The sequence below is a fragment of the Phragmites australis genome, chromosome 5, assembly GCF_958298935.1.
Source record: "Phragmites australis chromosome 5, lpPhrAust1.1, whole genome shotgun sequence".
Lineage (NCBI taxonomy): Eukaryota > Viridiplantae > Streptophyta > Magnoliopsida > Poales > Poaceae > Phragmites > Phragmites australis.
Window position 1 is genome coordinate 16,830,430 of NC_084925.1, and position 21,180 is coordinate 16,851,609.

The window sequence follows — 21,180 nt, forward strand, 5'->3', positions numbered from 1 at the left end:
TCGGGGCACAGGTGGCGCACACATCAGAGACTAGTTGACTACTTGGTCCAGCACATGCTTAGTCTTTGCGTATTATGCATGCATGTAGTATTATGCATGCATGTACTTGCAGAATATATATGTGCTTTCAAGACGAATCCTAGCGCTGGAACTTTTTGACACATTCTACTGACCCAACCAAACTCAGTTTTTTTTTCTTTTACACAAACTAGGATAAATTTTACAGAAAAGCGGTTCTAAGAAATTAAGGTAAGCTACAGCCTATATGACCAGTCAGAGAGTAATAGAACACAGTAAAAGGGGATACCGAAATTACAGGGGAATTATTAGTTTGATTACCTGCAAAATCTATATAGCTACGATGACAGGAAAATTATTGGAGGGAAAATATAGAAACTGAAGTGGTAAGGTGTATTTAAAAGGTACAAATATCATTTAAAGAATCCATGGAGGAATGAATTTCTTAAAAGAAAAATCTCCAAGAGTAATTCATTGTAAAGATCATAAGTTCAAGATCAGATTCCAGTCGTGCCAAAACGAAATTCTCTGTAACTTCATCAGAGAATTTGAATACAAAGAAAGGTGGCAGTCGCTCAATTGAATCATTCGCTGCTTTACAAACACAGGGTGCCATGGGAGTGACAGACATCCTGCTACCATATCTGATCTATCACTCAAGAAATTAAACCGTCTTCAATTCAGGGCGCAGCAAAATAAGTTTTACAAGAAGCGTGGACTGGAAATTTTTTGTTGACTTTGTTATTCGGGGTAATCAAGATATATAATCTGTTCACTAAACTCTCATGCAAACCGATCTGCATGGGCATGGTAAGTTCACAAAAATATAGTTTTGACTACGAGCAACCCTACAAAACAGTCCAAGCAATTAAAGGCAGCAAAGGTAAAGCACAAGCAACATATTCTTCTCCCTCTGTGCTGTATCAAACAATAAAATTGAGAAAGCAGAACGGTAACCATACTGATGAAAGAGGAATTGTTCCATGAAATGAGGAGCTCCATAACGCGCCTTATGCAGCTGCCCTCAATTTCTCTGTCTTTCTCTTCAACCGTTCCATGAAGTGAGGATTAGCTTTAAGTCTTCCTTTAGCATAAGCATTTCTGGCGTTATCGGCAAGCTCATCGGCTTTCATTGCTTCTTTTATTAGAGCACACAGTGTCCTTAAGCAATCTTTTCTGTTCTCTTCCCGATGCTCAAACCTGCAAAAGTAATTAATCTGCAGTAGTAAGGCTATAATCCTGGAGGACAAGGTGGTTATATGAGTATGAATCGGAGCCAAAGAATAATATAGCATACTTTTAGAAATACACACCTATTGCCATTAACGGGGGCTCACTATCCTCGCCTACACATTGAAGCATCCAAACAAAGAAAGTGATTGAAATACTGAAATTGTAGATTAGAAAAGGGTTTGAGTATTGGAGGTACTGTGCTCACCCTGGATGGGCCAACTAGGAGCTCTTCTCATATTCGTTAGTAGAGTCATTTTCCTATATGCACTCATGTACTATATATATTGCTAATAGAGCTTAACGATGAGTAAAATAAAACCACCGTATCTAGGTCCCCTAGAGCTTAACGATGTGTGTGTATATATATATTGCTAATAGAGCTTAACGATGGGTAAAATAAAACCACCGAATCCAGATCTCCTAGGGTTTCCCATATTCTTAGGTATATCTTTATACTTGGGAAAGTAATCCCTAGATGTATAAAAACTGCTCGCAGGAATCTAAGATATCTTGTAAATAGAAAAATTTATCTCTAAGCAAGACAAGACAAGAGTCCAGAGACCATACGACGACCCCTGTATATATACGGAGCCAGAGAACCATACAGAGGACAAGTCCATTCAAACCTAGAGGAGCTTTGATGCCCCCAAGCCCTCTGTATTTTAGATCTAAATCAGCAACCCTCCTCGACTATGCACAAGAAACCCCCGACTAGGTTTAAATACATCTAGGCTAGCCAGAAACCCCTGTGTAAACAATATCAGTGATCAATACAAGACCAATAGAACATAGAGCTATTATCCTAAGGGATGCCTGAACATGTATAAACTCTGTGTGTACCGTGTGATTTATCTACAGGGAGTATTCCCTACTTCTTCTACAAGTTTGTCTACAGGGAGTACTCCATGGTCCAAAGGAACGCTACCTTCAAGTACAGAAGCTGCTATACACGGTGTTGATGGTCTCTCGCAAACTAAAGCACTATTTTCAAGCTCATAAGATCACCATACCGTCAATATTCCGACTCGGAGTGATCCTCCACAACAGAGATGTCATTGGATGAATCGCTAAATGGGCTGTCGAGCTTGGGGAATTTGATATTCGCTTCGTACCTCTGACAACGATCAAATCACAAGTACTCGCTGACTTCGTCACCGAATGGAAAGAGCTTGATCAACCCTAGGACAGCCGAATCAACACGTCTAAAGTGCGGACTCTCTTCTTCGATGGGCCGCTTACGCTCCAAGGCTCAGGGGCTGGAATTATACTCATCTCACCCACATGAGAAATGTTACAATACGCTTTGCAGTTGACTTTCTAGCTACAAATAACGTAGCCGAGTATGAGAATTTGCTCGTCAGTCTTCGAGTAGCTTCTGCTCTTTGTATCAGCCACATTCTCTTGAAAGGAGATTCACAATTGGTGGGAAAGCAAGTCAGTAAGGACTATCAAACCTTAAACAAGACCATGCCAGATTACCTAGTGGAGATGAGGAAGTTGGAAAAGAAATTCATCAGACTCGAGGTCAATTATATCCCTACAAAGGATAATTGCCTCGCTGATAGTCTTGCTCGCCTAGCCGCCTCATAATCTCCAGAACAAATCGGGATTTTCATAGAGAAACTCTCGAAATCATCCGTAAAATCATCAGATGATACGACTGAAGGAATGATGGTCTACGAGACCTATAACCAACTCAGGGGCTCGCAAAGAATCGACGCCCCAACAAGAATCGCGAGGAAACTCGTGAAATCATCCAGACTAGATTTTTACTAGCCTACAACTCTCCATGATGTGAGCGAGATGGTAAAAATATGTGCTAGCTGTCAATTCCACAACAGGCACGTATATCAGCCCGCCCAAGCCTTACAGACGATCCCCTTATCGTGGTCATTCGCGACTTGGGGGTTAGATATTCTAGAGCAATTCCTGGTAGCACCCGAGAGCTTCAAGTTCCTCTTCGTCGCAATTGATACCTTCACCAAGAAGATTGAAGCTAAGCCAGTCGGCAAGATCACCTTAGCAGTAGCTAAGAAGTTCATCATGAAAAGCGTCATGACTAGATTCAACGTTCCAAGTAGAATCATCACCGATAACAAACCTCAATCCTCAAGCACGGCCTTCATTGATTACTGTGAGGGGCTAGACACTATAGTCTGCTTTGCGTCAATGGCTCATCCACAAAGAAATGGACAAGTCGAGCAAGCTAATGGTTCTGGTACTACAAGGAATCAAGATCCACACCTTCAACCGCTTATCTTCCTATACTAAAACCTGGGCGTCTAAGTTGCTTAATGTACTCTAGGCACTCCAGGCAACTTTCAGTAAGGCGACGGGTGAAACGTCTTTCTTTCTAGTCTACGGGCTACAACCATGCTACCCTATGAACTAAAGATCAAATCTCCCCATGTCAAGCTATGCACCGACAAAGATGAAATCCCAAGAAGACAAGACGACCAAAATATTATCGAAGAAAAATGGACTCAAGTGTTGATGTGATCGGCAAGGGACCAATAAGCTCTCCAGCACTACTACGACCAGAATGTCCGAAAAAGATCCTTCCAACCCTGAGATCTGGTTCTATGACTCGTCCATAACCAGAAAAATACTAACAAGCTATCTCCGAAGTAGGAGGGTCCTTATAAAGAGCTTGAATCCAATCGTCCAGGATCGTATAGATTAGCAATGGAAAATGGTCATGTCGACGATTTGTAAATCGCCGATCTAACAAATCTTGTTGAAGAGGTAGGAAATGTTTTAAGTAGACGAATCACAAGAGAACACACGAAAGCTTTTATAAGGTTCATGTCTCCTTGAGAATAATAACCATGTGGCATGTTTGTCTTGTATTGATCTGAGCTTGTTATAAGGGGGTATGTGGTTAGCCTAAATAGATCTAAACCTAGTCGACGACTTCCTTCCTCGGCTTCAGGTGTCTTCTGGTTTGTCGAAAGGTTTAAGCAACTTCTATTGGCTCTTGTTCGACTTGTCCTCCGTAGGGCCCCTGGCTCTATATATATATATGTGATGTCGTACGTCCTCTGGAGTCACTCTTCCTATTCTTGCAGATAAACCTTCCTGTTTACAAGATGTCCTGCGCACATATAGGTAATTTTCTTTCATCTAGAGATCCCCTTCCTGGAGATAGAGATATGTCTCGAGAATTGCGTGAAACTCTATGGTGCCCAGATATGGTAACTATCCAGTATTCATCGTCAAGCCCCACATTAGTACGTGAAATGAGGCTTTGATGGGTCGAGTACATGGCCAACAATGAAGCATCTAACTGGATTTTCTGGGTTCTCAAATTACCTACTCGAGATTCCAAACGCCTCTAGTTTTCAAGCGAGTACTTGATAAGATATTCCATTCGAGTAGGTTTTCTATTTGCTTCGACTTTGGAAGGAAAAAAAACTTGGCAATGGGTGAGTTTGAAAGTAGGACAGTCGCAGCAGAAATTTCAAGTAGTGGTGAGAATCTTTTTCCCGCTGAAGTGTCATGATTATGGCAGGAGCGTAAGGAGCCGAACTCCTCGAGATACGATACCAACTGCCCCACATGAGCCGGGCATTAAATGTAATGTGATAATAAAGCTGGAGATCATGGCCTCGAGTCGTGTCACGGCATCAACCGAAGCGTCGTTTCTGAGAGCCTTCGCAAAGGGAGAGCCCACTTCAATGTTCATCATACCGTCATCAATTGCTTTCCGTCACATTCTTCGTTCTCCTTGCGCCCTACCTCCAAAAACCCCCAAAACCCTACTCCCCCGATCTCTTCGACACCATGGGCAAGAAGATCGAGAAAGAGATCTCTATCGATGAGATGCCAAGCGCAGTCCTGGAGTGGCAAGAGTCCAACATTACAAAGGAGGTCTTGGAGAAGGTGGAGATTGATGAGGTGATACCCCCCCCCCTCCCAGGCTCTGATTCTCAGCAAGTCGGCGGTAGGGCAAACGATCCCAAGCCCAAACACCCATAGCACGGTGATTTTCTTGATTTCTTACGTTGCGGCTTCCGCTTCCCCCTTTCTAGTTTTCTTCTCTAGGTGTTGCGCCTCTATGACTTAGAACTCATCCATCTCAACCCCTCAATCATCATGTTGAGCGTCTTCATACATTTGTGCGAGGCCTTCCATGGTTTCCGCTCGTCCCTCTACCTCTTCAGGTACTTCTACGTACTGAAGAGGCTCCAGAACAAAGTCATCGGCAGCACGGGATTCCAGCTTCAGGAGGGCAAGTCGGCATAGTACATCAACTTCACCACCAAGTCCTCATAATCGGGTTGGCACAAGAAGTGATTCTACTACCAGCCCAACCCACCAGGGCTTTCTTACTTTCTTATCAGGCCTTACCGCCATTGTCGAGGCCTTCCTGGACGAAAGAGCTGGTGATGACTGCCCTTCGTCGGAACCTTATCACAGAGATCCGGCATCTGAAGGAGAGGAATCTAACGGCCTACGATGCTACCAGGGACTTCATCAGGCACAACCTGAGTCCTTTGAAGTCGAGGATTATCGACGCTTGACAAGTTCCAACCGAGTTGGATCTAACCTGAGAAGATGAGACAGGTACTCCTCAATCCCGAGCAGTCGTTTTTAAAAGGAACTACAAAGTTAGTCCTTATAGTCAATCGCCTCTGCTCGTAGTGCTTCTACCAGAGGTTGCTGACGAGGGCCAAAATTCTACTTGAGGCAATCCCTTCCCCCGGCCACTCGAATGTCCTGGTTTCCAACATTGAGGTGGACTTCGATGTGCAGAGGATCATGTCGGTAAGTCTCATGAGCTTTCTCGTTTTTTTAATTTTGTTTTCTTTCCAAGTAGTTGTATCCAAGTGGTTGTTGCGGACTTGAACATCTTCCCGGGCGAAGGTTGCATGATCCGGAGGCCAAGAACATAGGCCCCTACTGCAAGCTCGAATGACGTTGTCATCACGGGTAGTGTGGGCCCAAGCGGGTTCAGAGACGACGACGCATCATTGTAAGCCCCATCCTTTGCCAGGGGAGCAAAGCTGGATGGGGATGACGATGTGGGAGCCGACTCACTGGTGGGCGATTCTAGGCCGCCGACACCAAAAGCCCAACCCCCTTAGTTCTCGTCGGCCCGGCACCAACCCCGCCAACTGGGGACCTGACCCTGGTGATGATTTCCGCGGATCCAGTCGTGACGCAAGCACTCAGAGCGGCGGCCCTGAGTCTGATAAGTTGAGCTTTTACCCGAAGCGTTTGCAGCCAGTTTATTCTTGGCTTTGGTGCGTTTAGCCTTCAGCCCATGACCGTGGGAAGGCCATCGTCCACACGAGTTCGTCGAGCGGTGCTCCTCCAGCCCTGATAGGTTCGGGAACCGATGTTTCGGGGGGCCAATGGGATCATGACACCCTGACCTGTGGTGTTACCCATAGCTGTTAGGGGTCGACTGGGAGAGCCAAGATGATCGGGTGGCCAGCCCCTCCAGCTATAGTCGTACTGTTCCCTCCGACATTTCCTCTATGGTCGGATTAGTTGTGGCATCAGGATCATCCTTGTTCCCTTGATCTTAGGCTTTGATAGTACTGACCACATGATACTCCTATCGAGAAGACCCAGAAGATGTCAACGTCCTTCTTGATCCTGGTGAAGCCCTCCCTGGCTAAGAAACAATCCATATATGTATTGTAGACCTCTTTCCTATGTCGATAGGAGCACATTATTCAATTTCTTTTTGCAATCTACACGGAGCGCCACCTGCAAACCCCAAGCCTCAGCTTTCCTAGGCCCCGATTGTGACCTCCTCTGAGGGAGATGTGGGAAAGCTCAGCGAGCCCTCAACGACGGTTGCCGACAACCGAGAAGATGATCCTCCGGCTTCACACGCTTTCCTCTCGAACCAGGTACACAGACTACCTAGGAACTTGGAAGCAGATCGTTGAAGGTCCTCCCAGTTGCGATCTGGATAGCATCTTCTCATCCTTCTACACGGTGAGAGCTTTCCTCCAAAACAATTACTTAGTTCGTGTAATAAGGGGTACTGACCTGAGGTTTCAAAGGTGTACACGGTGCAACTGAAGAGAGTCCGCAGGAGGCCTAGCGAGCGACCACCTGGGTGACCACGCTTGAAGAAGACGCCACCGTGTTACGCCATCAAGTCTCTCAAGCGACTGTCGAGAAGGAAAGAGCGATCGCCGAACTAGACGACCTAACCAAGGATACATCTTTAGTATTCTTGACTTGCCATCTCCACCCTGCCGCCCTAACATGTCGTTCTATAGAACTCTCCGCGGCACGAGAAGCTATAGCCTAGGAGGAGGCCAAGATGTCGGCCACCCTCCAACAACTCGTCGCAACCCTGAACGTCTTCTAGGAGGCGCTTGCCAGGGTCGGGATCCAGCGAAGGCTGACGGTGACGCAACCGAACTGGCCACCCATGCAACCAAGCTTGCCGAGGCATTCGAGGGACTCCGAGGGAAGGTGGCTGAGTACGTCTCGAGCCAGTTTCGGTAGAGTGCAGAGCAAGCGGTGGCCTTTGCCTTGGCTATCCTGAAGGCACATTACCCGGAGATCAATGTCAACGTTCTCCAGGAGGGCTTCAGGGATGAGTCGGAGGAGAACTCGGTGCAGAAGGTGGAAGGGGCGACAGGGGCTGCTAAAGCCTTCGTCGATGAGATGGACTTCGGGGTCGCATCCTCGTAGTAGTCTTTTCCCTTTTTCTTTACCTGCAGTCCGTAAAAACACTTGATAGCTTTTGTCAGTTTGGTTGGGAATTTAAACGTTTTTTATGTTTGAAGGGAGTACTTTGTGCTAGACTCTTTCAACAACATATTGTGATCCTATTACCGTCTTTTTCCTTCGATTAGTTCGAGACATGTTGATCACTAGACAGAGCGCTTATTATGACTAGCCTTAGATCCGCTTGAGTGGAAGGCGTCGTAGCCCCAATCACTCGTGGAACGCGATAAGGAGCCTTTTCGCAACCCCAAGTTCGCAACACAACGATCCTTCTCTTCTCGTTAAAATCTACTTTCAAAAGGTACATGATATGTTTTTTTCAGTTTCCAGCGCCTAGTACTTAAGCCCTTGACTATCTACTCAGAAAGAAGGATTCTGGATAGGCAATTTAAATAGTAAACATGTAATAACGCAAAGAGAACTCATATTGCCTTTAAGTCGAGAAAAAATTTCACCACCTCGGGTGCGCGTTTGGTATGAAGGACCTGAGAAGCGACTTACCCTGCTTATCGGGCATGATGATGCGTAGAAAGAGGAGTAAGGCAGAAAAAGAATTTGATCAACTTCCTAGGCAATATAATCTTTATTATTAAGAAAAGTTATTAGTTACACTTGGGATTTGTTGGAGTAAAAGATCGTCTTGCCCCAGCAAGTACGACAAGAGTTTCTTCTAAGAAGGAGACTCAAGCTTTGAGACGAAGTTTGAGAGGAAGAAACACCACAAATGTATTGATGGTCAAAATATGGACTGGACTAAGGGGAGTATCACATGAAGACTTGTGATTGTACTCCGCCGTGCTGTGTTGAGCATGTCCTTATGCTCAGACGACCATGGCCCCTTATTTATAGGGTTGGGTGTAACTTAGCGTACAAGTTATCGCTATGTGCAAAATATCCAAGATCAGGTCGAGTTACATTGTCTTATCCTGGATAATTACTTTTTATCCTACATAAGAGATAAATATCTACCATGGTAACTATTGGGGTGCCTGTACCTAGAGGGGTGAGTCCGTTGCCAATTGTGGCCCGACGCCGTGATGTCAGGGGTGTCAGGATAACCTCTATTGTACTGAGGTGTTAGGACGGCGTCCACTAGCCTAGGTAATTAATGCCGGTCACTTCCTTATAGGCAAAGGATGACCGACGTTCCTTTCCTAGCAGATCTTTCTAGGGGCCCGATGGCTTACCCCGTAGCCATTGGGAAGCCTGCCCGAGCCCCGAAGACGGGGGCTCGAGGAGATGAAGACTTCGAGAGGCATAGCTCCGGGAGATGAAGGCTTCGAGAGATGGAGGCTTCGAGAGGTATGGCTCCAGGAGATGGAGGCTTCCGAAGTCATGGCTCCGGGAGGTAGTTACTCCGAAGCCTAGAAGTCAGAAAGCGGCCTTCGGGAGGCGTGGGCCCATGGGCATGGGCCAACGAAGCCATAGGGTCGTCGGGGGTCCTTAACAACAACCCCCAACAGGACTTATAGAATTTATTGACAAGCAACAAGCTATGTAGACCTATTATCTTAAACATAAACGACACATACTAGATTAAACCAATAAGCAGTAACCATTATTACTTCAGGGTAGCGGAGGCGCTATTTCATGTATTTCATGGGCTCCAAACTAGTCGTGGAAACAAACCCCCGGGTTTCTGAGTTTGCGTCTCGAGATGCTGTGATCGGTGTCACGATTGAGGTTTCTTATCCACCTTGATCCTTGAGCTCTTGGGTTCCTCGCTTGGTTGGTGTTGAACTGCCATGTCAAGACTCCTTTTGTCACAACAGAGACCTGGTTGGGACAACCCCAGACGGTGATGACTCTCTCAAGTCCTGGGATCTTCACGCGCTGATAAGCGTAATGCGTAGCTGCCATGAATTTAGTGAGTAGGTCTTCCTAAGATGGCATTATATACCGTCTCGAAGTTGACCATGTTGAACAGAATATTTTCTGTTCGAAAGTTGTCATGCTTCCCGAAGGTAACGAGGAGCGATATCTAGTCGATGAGGGTGGCCAAAAATCCAGGTACTATATCGTGGAAGGCTTGAGTAACCGGCTTGATAGCTAATCGGGAGATCGTAGGCTCAACTATTATCAGAAAGCAGCCTAACCGTACGAAGTTATCAGGACAATCTTTTTAGGAGATCTAAATGTTTGACCACTTAACGGCCTGACAACCCTTAGTATGGTAGCTAAGACTTCTCGAACCACCATCTTGTACTGCCTTTTGGACTCGTAGGATGCAGAACCATCAACATGTGGTCGATTGTACTCATCCGGCTAAAAAGATATCGAATCTATGTCATCCTCATTGCCGTTGGAGCTAAAATCCCTACACTGGACCGCGACCTGAGTCTTCTTTCCTTTGGTCGCTTTCTCGACTTCCACTTTGACCATCTTCTTCCAGAGGCAGCACTCATGGAGGTTGTGGTTGTCAGTCTGATGGAGGTCGTACCAAGATTTACCGTCACATTCGCCGGAGCCTGGTATAGAGCTTTTGCCCTAGGAAGAACCGAAACACTTGTCAGGATAGGTGTCAGGCAAATGTGCAAAAGCTTCCTCATAATTATTTTCCCTGCCCTTGCCTTCCTTAACGTTCTTCTTGCGCTTAGCATTTGCCCTGTCGCCCTCGAGCCCAAGTTACAGGCACTTAATGCCCTGAGTTTTCTCCTGCACGAAGAGAAGTGCGTCTTCTGCCTTAGCGGACTCATCGACGATCTTCATGAGCTCTTTGACCGTCTCAGACTCCTGGATGGCGATGTCTTCAACGCATCTGCGAGTGAACGCTTGTATGACGTTGTAGTCGCTGACCTTGGGGATGTTTCGAATGTTGTGGAAGCGACGTACGAACTCGCGCAAGGTTTTGTTCCCCGTCTGCTCGCAACGGTAGAGATCATTTTTCGTATCGGGGTGAACGTATGTACCATGGAAGTTGGCTCAAAATGCATTGCAAAGCTGCTCCTACAAGTAGATTATTCCTGATGATAGGTTGGTCAGCCATGTCCTGGCTGCCCATTCAAAGGCGGTACGGAGGTAATTCGTCATTATCTTCTTGTCCTCACAAGGCGTTTAGATGGTCGTGGTATAGATCTGGAGAAACACAACTTGGTATGTGCTTCCGTTGTATTTTTCGATTGTCCCAGGGTGGAACCTTGCCGGCCAAGTTACGTTCCGTAAATCTAGAGATGAAGGCAGGCATCCGTTGATGGCGTCCTACTTGGTTCCAGCAGCCTCAGGAATTTTTCCCACTGAGATTAGTCCCGATTTGATCAATGTCAGGACGTCCCCCAATTAGATCGTTGGGGGAGAGGGTAAATGAAGCCCCTTCAGAAGCCCTCAGGCGCCTTCGTCGGTTGTCAATGACCTAGCGCAAGTTACTGATTGAAAGACCTTTGATTAGCGAGGCTCGGCAGCGATTATTTGCCCGATTGTCATCCTAGGAAGCTTTGTTCTGGGGGTTACGTCTCTTCGAGTTTGATACGTCTCGTGACAGAGGATTACGTGGTCTACCCCGATTAGTATTGTTTCCGGCCAGGGCCAGATGAGAGTTCTCGACCTGGATGATGACCTCCTTCGTTAAGTCAATCGCCGGGTTTCATCCAATCCTTACCAGCTGGGGTTGCCAGATCTGTGCTCGGAGGACATATGAGGGTCTCTTGCAGAACTAGAATCCTCTTAGCGGTTACATATCTAAAGTGTTTAGCCCCTGCTGATAGTCAGGAGACGGTAAGACCAGTGCTTCGTTAAGGATCTAAGGAGGTGTGCTCATCTGGTGCTGACCATCACTCGCACCCGAAGCCGAAGGGTCGTGTCCATTTGTAAGGTCGTCGTCAAGATTACCTAGACCGTCACCCCTGTCTCCGACAGCGAAAACTTCTCAAAGGTAACCTCTGTTGGAGGAAGTGTCTAAGTCCATCATGAATGTTTCATCGGATTGCTCCGGATTGGTGTCTTTGACAATTCGTGTTGTCAGAAGTTGCAGGGTCTTCTCAAGATTATAGATCAATGTCCCAACTTGCTGTGAATCGAACAATCACAGTTGTCTTGGCAGCCGAATGGTTCAAACTCGATGCCAAAATCTTTGCTACATTGATCCATAAATCAACTTACCTCATCGCATGAATCATCGTCGGAAAGTTCGTCGTCAAAATTCACCTGACCGATCATCGACTCGCTAAGAAGAGGGGTAAAATTGTCGTAAAACCCCTCATCCGAAAAATCGGGTCTCCAAGGAGACTTGGGTGACACCAACGGTATGTTTTATGTAGATTCTTCAACACCTATTTTCATGATCCCCACAGACAGCGCCAGCTAACGTATCTTGTTGAAGAGGTAGAGGATGCTTTGAGTAGACGAACACACGAGGGTTTTTATACAGGTACGGGCCTCTGTGACGATAATAACCCTACATCATATTTATCTTGTTTTGATTTAAACTTGTTAAAAGGGGTATGCGGCTGGCCTAGATGGATCCAAACCTAGTCGACGACTTCCTTCCTCAGGTTCGAGTGTCTTCTAGTTTGTCAAAAGGTTTGAGTGACTTCTTCGACTTCACCTGACGATGACGATGAATACTAGATAGTTACTATATCCAAACACCTCAGGGTTTCCTCCAATTCTCGGGGCAAAGGGATCCCTAGATGAAAAAAAATTACCTGTAGATACTCAGGGCATCCCGTAAACAGAAAGACTTATCTCTAAGAACGTGAAGGACTCCAGAGGACGTACGACAACATATATATATATATATATATATATATATATATATATATATATATATATATATATATATTGTAATAATAGTTGTCATATTACCCATGAAGTTGAAACTCAATGCCTGACACCAAAACAAGCCGCTATTCGGGTAACTATACCCACGTGCGCGCTCGACGTTATAAACTGTCTATCCGGGAACCCTTCCCCGATAGCTAGTCGAGGGCTTAACAGGTAATCGGTGCTAAAAGCTGCAAAAACATGTCATGCGCACCTCAAACGATTTCTAACGAGAAGGGATGATGCTTTAAAAGTCACATCTACATGGATCATGAAGTCCTTATCAAGTCCTTGAGTACCTGAAGGCTATGACACTTTTCACTAAAGTCAAACCTAAGGCAATCAACATTGTACATCCCAACAAGTGGCTATGAATTTCCTGAACTAATCGGAAGAAAACACCCCAAAGACTAAACACGATAGGCTGATGCATGCTTTTTGTATCCTATGTTCGTGAAGTTCCATATTCATACACAAGCAAGTGCAGTAGAAAGTAGAGATTTCATTAACGAGATTTTGATTTTCTTTTTACAGATATGCTGGAAAGATTATACATCCAAAAGAAGCCCTAAGTTCTAGCTCGCTGTCGTACGCATAGAGGAAGAAAGAGAAGATCAGAAGGCCCTAATAGAAGAGCCTACACCTAAGGTTCCTCCCCTAGAGCAACTGATGTAGTAGTTGGCTGCTCTGTTGTGTCGTCATCATCACTTGGGCATGAGGACGAAGTGGAAGCCTTGGCCTCCTCCTTCTCCTGAGCCGCCCCCTTCTCCTGTATCTCTCCCTCCAAGAGATCCCAGTCCACGTCCTCCTGGCTTGGGGACGATTGTTCGGCAATCGGGGCCTCGCCGTGTTGATTGACCTCGATGACGATGAAGCAGGTGGCCACTTCCTCTTTCATCTCCTCGTTAGAAGAGATGTTAAAAACCTCCATAACGGAGTTGGACTCAGCTGGGGAAGGCGATGGCGCTGAAGGGGGAGACCTTGGTAACAAAGGCAGAGGACCTGATGGTGATAAAACCCTAATCCTAACCTCTCATGAGTTGGATTATGATGAAGACTCCATGACTAGGTTTGGAGGCTAAGGTGGTTTACTTGAGGTAACAAGAGCTCACCACCCGGGGGTTGAAAAGGCCTCTGGGTCGTGGGGCCGTCGTGACTCTTCATCTTCGAACAAAGTATGACAGGTTTGGCCACATAATGATTCACAGTAAACCAAGCATCTACCACCTGTCAAATCACATCTACTCAACAGGCACGCGCAGACAAAGGGGTGCTAGACGAGTTTCTGACTAGCGCGATAACAGTTTCGAGTACCACTGAGAGTTGTGATATCTTGCGCCAATATCTCGTCACATTCAATGCCCAAAATTTTGTTCGACGCACGCGGTGTAATTGGAACAGTACACCAGGGAGAACGGCGCACTTCTCCACCATACTCGCACAGTTTCCAAACGTCGTCATGATCTCTTGCCAGGTAAAGATTATTTTCACCACTATGCAAAATCTCTGTTGTGACAAATTCAAACCCAGTCAGCGATGTCTTTCTCCCCGTCTTTTCAAAAAGATTGGGATGATTTTTTTTTATGACTCGGAATTCCTATTCGGATGAAAAACATTCTCGGAGACTCGCTTGAGTACTCAGAGGTATTCAAAATCCTGACTAGATGACCCTATGACTTTCAGATCCCAGTTAGATGTACTATCCTATCTGGGGACCCAAGTTCCACTCAAAGATGCAGTCGGTCAAAATATTTATCTTTGCTGACTAGGTTTTTAATCCGTCGAAGCCTCATTTCACGTACTGATTGGGGGGCTTGATAATGGGTAGTATAAAACTACCGTATCCATATCCTTAGTGTATATCTCTATACTTGGGAAAGGAATCCCTAGACGTATGGGAACTACCTGCAGGGATCCGAGATATCTCGTAAACAGGAAAGTTTATTTTTAAGGATGATAAGCCAAGAGTCCAGACACCATACAACGACCCCTTTATATACGGAGCCAGAGGACCCTGCGAAGGACAAATCTATTCAAGCCCAAAGGAGCTTTAACGCCCCAAGCCTTCTGTATTTTAGATCTACATCAGTAACCCTCCTCGACTACGCACAAGAAACCCCTCGACTTGGTTTAAATCCATATAGGCTAGCCATGAATCCCCTTGTAAACAGTCTCAAAGGTCAATACAAGACCAATAGCACGTAGAGCTACTATCCTAAAGGAGGTCTAAACCTGTATAAACCTCTATGTGTGCCGTGTGATTCGTCTATAAAGAGTATCCCCTACTTCTACAAGTTCATAAGATCGGCGATTTACGAATCGTCGACAGAGCTATTCAATACAATACCAAGTGCTATTCATAACATGGTACCAGAACCAGGTTAAGATTTTCTCTCCCTGTGCATTGCACTTGCGCATGTCACCATCATCGTTGAGCATCTGCTCTTCATCTTGAGCTGCTACTTGTAGCCAGTTTGCCTTCATTCTCGTCGTTGCCTATCTTGTTAACTCCCTCGTTGGTTCTCTCTACCGACTCATCATCGTCAACAGGAATGGGCACAGACACGTCTGGTTGGCTAGATCGAAGCCACTGTGCCGATCGGATCCGTGTTGCCAGATCTTCGTTGAGGATCTTCGTCGCTGGAGGATCGTCATCACCATGTCGATCAAATCTGTGCTCGCAGGATCCATTTTCGTTGATTAGGGCAATGACCACCTGTCCGCCGTCACGGACTATCGTCTTGGACCCACCGCAGCGCACGCAAGCCCTCATCGTCGTGCGCCCGCGAGGTCCTGCCATCGCGGACCTGCACATCTGCTGGATCTGCCTCAATGGGTTCTGCTAGTTTGGCTACTCTGCTACCTTCCACTTCTACTTCAGGCTTGCTGCAAGGGGATTATGGTTGTATTTGCCCTCACTGCCGTAATTCACAGTGTTTATGGGAGTTTGACTAGCTTCATTTTTCTTCCGCTGCTCTTGCAAGTCTTGTTGCTTGCACCTTCGTTGCTAGCGTCTCTATTTTTCTTTAGAGTCTTCACTTCCATTGTGTCCATATTCCAGTCTCTCTTTAAGTCTTCACTTCCATTGTGTCCATATTCCAATCTCTCTTTAAGTTCATCTATTCCTTCATTTAATCAGCTAATTTCTTTTACGGTTAGCCAAATTACATCTTTGTTCGGCTAATGTTTCCCGTCATTATTCATGCAACAATACTATCTAGGTCTTTATGCAGCTTTAGTAACAATTTCGTTTGTCGTTTTGCTACTCGTCATCGCTTTGTTTGCGATTCTTGATCTAAGGCATTCTTTTGTCGTCTTGATATTTTCGTAGCTCTAAAGGCGACTTTGTTTGTCGTCTTGCTACTCGTGACTTTGTTGCGATTTTGACTAAGGACATTTTTGTTCTCATCACCACGTCTCCACTCATGTGCTTCTTTTTGCATTTCTACGGCTTGATTCGACATGTTACCAACACTCCACTCTACGACGGCTTTGAAGAGAAAGACTTTGGATGTATTAGTTTTATTTGTGTCTAAGCTTAGTACTTAGTGTCCACTCTTTCAAATGTAACGCTATTACATACATCTTGCATTTGAGAGGGTGTTACGAGCATAGAATCATTTACATATTCATAAAGTCCTTTACGCACTCATGTACTCTATATATTGCCCATGGGGCTAATCAATACAATACAAGTGTTATCCTCCACCAAAGCCGATAGGAGAAGATAGACTGAGACTAGAGAACTTCCTTTTTATTCTTGATTGAGAATAACAATTGCAATAAGCCTCCTTACACCGTAGAACTCTCCTAGCATTATGGATATGAACAATTTAAACAATAACCTAGCTAACTGTTAGAAAAGGTACAAAATAACTAATCATTAGCCTAGGAAACTAATTAATTATTTTACGAAAATAGATATTGTTGTAGCGGAAGATGAAGCCTTCCTAAGCCCCATCGTGGCCTACCGCATGTGGTTGAACAGTAATGCTGCAGTAACTGATAAATATAGCTCATTGAAACACAAACTGTAAGCATACCTAAACTAAACAAGCAGCTTGAATAATTGTGTCAACAACTTTTGGCAATCCTTAGAATCAAGTATAGCATGTAGAGCAAGAAAAAGGTCAAGAAAAAGGTCGTTCAATGAGTTCTATTTATACCAAGACAAAGCCAAGCATCTGACACAGCAACAAAAAACCAAAATCTAATTTTCTATATTTCATTTTATGATTTGATAATGAAAAGTATAGTTAAAGCCTTCATCTAGATTCTAGATGAATGTTTTACTTCCAACCTGGATTTGGATCCACCCCACATTTCTTGGATGGACTACAATGCATTTGAATTAAGGCACATGAACTATTACACCTAGAAAAAAATTCCAGTTCTGGTAATAGGAGCAACATTTAATCAACAATTTTAGTGATGGATCTCATATATCACTTAATTTAATAATCTTAACTTGAACATGTAAACAGGAAATTTTACTATACCTTTCACCGGTTATTGCGAGCTCATCTTTCCCAGGATTATACCTCTCTCCAACAACCTCACGTAATCGGCGGAATGCATGTCGTGAAAGTCCCAGCTCCTTCACAGTAACACTGAGTTTGACTTTCCTGTTTTTGGGATGCCACGCATTGCCACCAGGAGCAAAAACAATGCGTGATTCCCACCTTAGAGCAGGTCCATCGCCAGGTGGATCATCCAACTCAACTTTCTTACTTCCTGTTTCAGTAACTTCATCTGCGTCAGTTGGGATCTCTAATTCCACTAGTTCTGTGCACTCGGCTACCATCTTATCCTCAAATTCTTTGAATAATTCATATGCCTGCTCAGGTTCAAGATCTCCCCTCTCGCACATATCTCCCAACTCATTAAATTTGGCCTCCACCTTTTGCTTAATCTCATCTGAATGGAATATGTGACGTTTTATTAAAAGAACACAATACAAGTAATATAACGATTACAATATAGGAAAAATGAGAAAAACACTGCCGTAAGTATTCTACACAAATAATTACAAGGAATTACATAACTGTATTTTAATATGAACAACATAAAAACCAAAGAATTTCACACCTAGATGCTCAACATGCGCACAAAGACAACTAGACTGTTTGTATGGTAGCATATCATCCCTAATGGAAAGAAACAAGATAGCATGTAAACAGAAAAAACACTTTTCAGTCAACGATGTATATTCTATTGACAGAAAGTACAACCTGTACGAATGTTGAATTCTATGATAGCGAGCCCAACATACTATCTCATGGCGATGGGCTTGATTCTTTGGTCCCCACCTAGCTAAAGGTTCAAATCCTCAATTTGCTTCTAGCTAAAAAAATTTAAGATCAGTATAAACTTTTAAATGCTTGCAACTATAATTACTATCTTCCCTTGTATCTACACATTGCCGATTCATGTGTTTGCACTCCGAGATGCATTCTTGGATCTACCATACATAGATGCCTGTGATCTATTTGCAGCCATCCGAGCACAATTGAAGGGTAGGATGGTATGGCCATGGCAGTGCTGCAGATGCTGGCTTGGATGGCCACCCCAACATCGCATCGACCTACTGTTCTACTCACACATGAAATGTCATGAACAATGTACAACGCCTCGAAGGAGATGCAAAACGAACTCATGTTTAGCCCAACTAGGCACAGAAAAAGATGGCAACACTACCCTCTTTGAAGTTACACCATAAGGCTCCCTTTTTGTTTGCTAGGCACAGAAAAAGACGGCAACACTACCCTCTTTGAAGTTACACCATAAGGCTCCCTTATTTGGGTTGAGTACTGACTACTGATGCAAAGTTCAATATATAAAGGTCATTATATTATATGTTATGTTCAACTCATCAAGGACAGACACCAAAATGAGCTAACAAATAGAATCCTGTAGACATAGGTTTAATATCATGTAACAAGATAGGTTTCCACAAATAGTTGACCACATCTCTGATGTAAAATAAATCAAACACTGACAACTACCTAATAAACAAATCACAATGTTCTGCATGTACACTAACAATACCCTTGTATGAATTAATTCTGTAAGAATTTGATAGACTAAAGGCAGTACTCCATGGTAATTGCACAAAGACTTGCCTCTATAACTAGTTGTCCACTTATATAACAAGAGCCCTAACCAGATGACCATCACTCAACAGTCAGCTCAAAAAAAAGGAAAGAAAACAGAGCCCAGCATAATTCCTGGCATAAAAATTATGCAGCAACAATATGGTGGAACGATGAGAGGTGTGTATATAGTTCATAGATGCACCAACATATCTTGGAAGAGGTCAGGGAAATAGCAAACGACATCCTGACTCTTCCCTGGAAAACAAAGCAGGCCCAAATCTTCTCAATGGCTCTACCAGACCATTAAGCCATTCAAATTTTTTATTTGTAAGCAAGAAAATAATACGGAAACAGAGCACTCAACAGGCCAACAGAAACAAAAGGAAGCATCACTTCAACTTTGTTTGCCTTGTACTCTTAGAGTAATATTTCTCAAACTTGGGTATAGCTACATCTATGGCACAAGAAACATGAACTGGAAATTGTTAGTGGTATTGGTATACTTTTCCTGCAAAGCAGTTTAAGTTACTAAGAAATTCAGGTGGCCAAGCCCATCTATGATGTATATCCAGCAGTCTAAGAATAATCCTAACCTCCATGAAATTACAAGGTGACATACTGACCTCACAAAACAATAGTCACTCAACTATTTTGTTGCATTTTTCTTCTTAACACAAAGATACACAGTTCTCCTGTGTATTCTAGAAAAAAAATTATGTTGTTGCAATTTCCCCAGTTTCAGGAAATACAACACCCGCAAGAATTTGAAGCATAGATGAAGAAAAGGGATTCTTCAGAGGCTAACAATCACATAACTAATTGGCCAAGTCAATCATATGATGCCTCTTTATTTTGTAAAAAATGGAATCCATTTCATCCTTTATCTCCGACGTCCTACCCATTAACTTCTACTCAAGATAATTAATCATTGCATTTGCAAAAGGTTCATTGTATTCCTAGCAATGGAACCAGATAGAGATAAAGATTCAACACAACTTACCAGGCAGTAGCTTGTCCCAGTGGAGCATGTCCTCGAGGATATCCTCGAACTGCTTCATGTTACTCAGGTGCCCTTTATCCGTGGCCTCCTTGATCATCACGTCCCACTTGGTGCCATCCATGTTAAAGAACTCATCGCTCTTCACCTTTTTCTCAACATACTGCCTCGCGTTGTACAGATCATTCAGCTCCTCATCTGTATCATGCATCTCCTCGAAGTCGGACTCAAAGTCCAGGTCACGGACATCAGGGAGTGACTTATTGCGCAGCTCCTCAATAAGGTCATCATCAGTCTCACTATGGTCATCTGTGAGCTTCCGCTCAAGAACAGCCTCGGCGACGAACGGCAGCTCTGCCTCTTCATCCACCTTATAGTAAGTTTCCAACCTCTTCTTCAACTCTGCAATCAGAGGCACCGTAAGGACAGATCAACAAGATCATTTATGCACGACATTTCTTGATTTGTATGCTATAACATTGCAAGAGAAGGCATTGTGCACGAATGTGGCATAATGTGGCAAGCGGTTTTTGGGAAGAGCATTTGGTCGAATAGGTGGCATGCGCGCGGCAGTGCCCTTCCAAAAGTTTGCATTTCACAGGGGAAAGCACGAAATGCTAGCGGCAAGGGCGTTTCTCCGGGTGGCGCATTTTGTGGAGCAGGTGGTGCGCATGGGGGTGTCGACACTTCGATTTCTCTAGTACAAAGGTGCTGTCCGAGTCTGGACAAAGCGTAATGTATGTTCTTTGGAGTACCAGGTGTTCCTTCGCCGATTCGATCAAGAGGGTGCGGATGATGAAGTAACTACCTTCGTTTGGGACGTCTGCAGCCGGTGGAGGAGGAAGCGGCGAAGCGGCGGCTGGGGGCGAGGCGTCGTCGGAGAGGAGGCGGCGGGAGAGGAGGAAGGGGAGGTTGGTGGTGGCGGAGGGTTTGCGAGGCGGGACAGGGGGCACGGGCGGGAGGAGATGGTGGGAGTGGCGGTGGAGGTGGGCGAGGAAGCGCCTCATCGCGCCGGCGCCCGGGAGGCAGGGAGGAGGGAGACCCGTGGATCGGAGCGGGCGTGGCTTTGGGGTTTGGGGAATTTAAGTATTGGTGAAATTATTGTCATACATTAAATCCGAACCGTCTTGTACCATTATTTTTTTTTCCAATTTTGGTTTTATCATCGATTTCTCTCCATACTTACCTCGTCTAGTATTCTGTTGCCTTCAGTCTAACACCCCATCGCGATCCCCTTCTTTCATCGTTCCTTATTACCCCTCTTCGTTGCTCTCTCCTTAGGCGACACGTCCGCTACTGATCTGCTAGCTGTAACCGCCCCTTCCCTGATTAGAGTTCAAATCGGATGAGAAGATAATCCTAACGTGCAGCAGCATTATA

At 44.7% G+C, this 21,180-nt stretch overlaps 1 protein-coding gene across 2 annotated transcripts; it reads right to left on the reverse strand.

Moving 5' to 3' along the window:
• Positions 1–613: 613 nt before the first annotated feature.
• Positions 614–20,917, reverse strand: LOC133918853 (uncharacterized). Of its 2 annotated transcripts, XM_062362938.1 has the most exons (5): positions 20,609–20,917; positions 19,804–20,202; positions 17,208–17,625; positions 1,332–1,405; positions 1,032–1,218 (listed from the first exon to the last, which is right to left on the reverse strand). In XM_062362938.1, the coding sequence occupies exons 1-5, from the start codon at positions 20,805–20,807 to the stop codon at positions 1,181–1,183; spliced, it is 1,128 nt and encodes a 375-aa protein (XP_062218922.1). In that variant the 5' UTR covers positions 20,808–20,917; the 3' UTR covers positions 1,032–1,180. The 2 variants fall into 2 exon arrangements, with proteins under 2 accessions (XP_062218921.1, XP_062218922.1); XM_062362937.1 differs by lacking the exon at positions 1,332–1,405 and having other exon boundaries at positions 614–1,218; positions 20,609–20,911.
• Positions 20,918–21,180: the final 263 nt, after the last annotated feature.

What these genes read in the sequence shown, in the direction of transcription:
- LOC133918853 (XM_062362937.1), bottom strand. Translation starts at nt 20,807, where the DNA reads ATGAGGCGCTTCCTCGCCCACCTCCACCGCCACTCCCACCATCTCCTC. An exon ending in TGCAGACGTCCCAAACGAAG is followed by an intron (nt 20,203 to 20,608) that starts GTAGTTACTTCA and finishes CTCTGATTGCAG; the next exon opens with AGTTGAAGAAGAGGTTGGAA. An exon ending in CTGGGACAAGCTACTGCCTG is followed by an intron (nt 17,626 to 19,803) that starts GTAAGTTGTGTT and finishes TATTCCATTCAG; the next exon opens with ATGAGATTAAGCAAAAGGTG.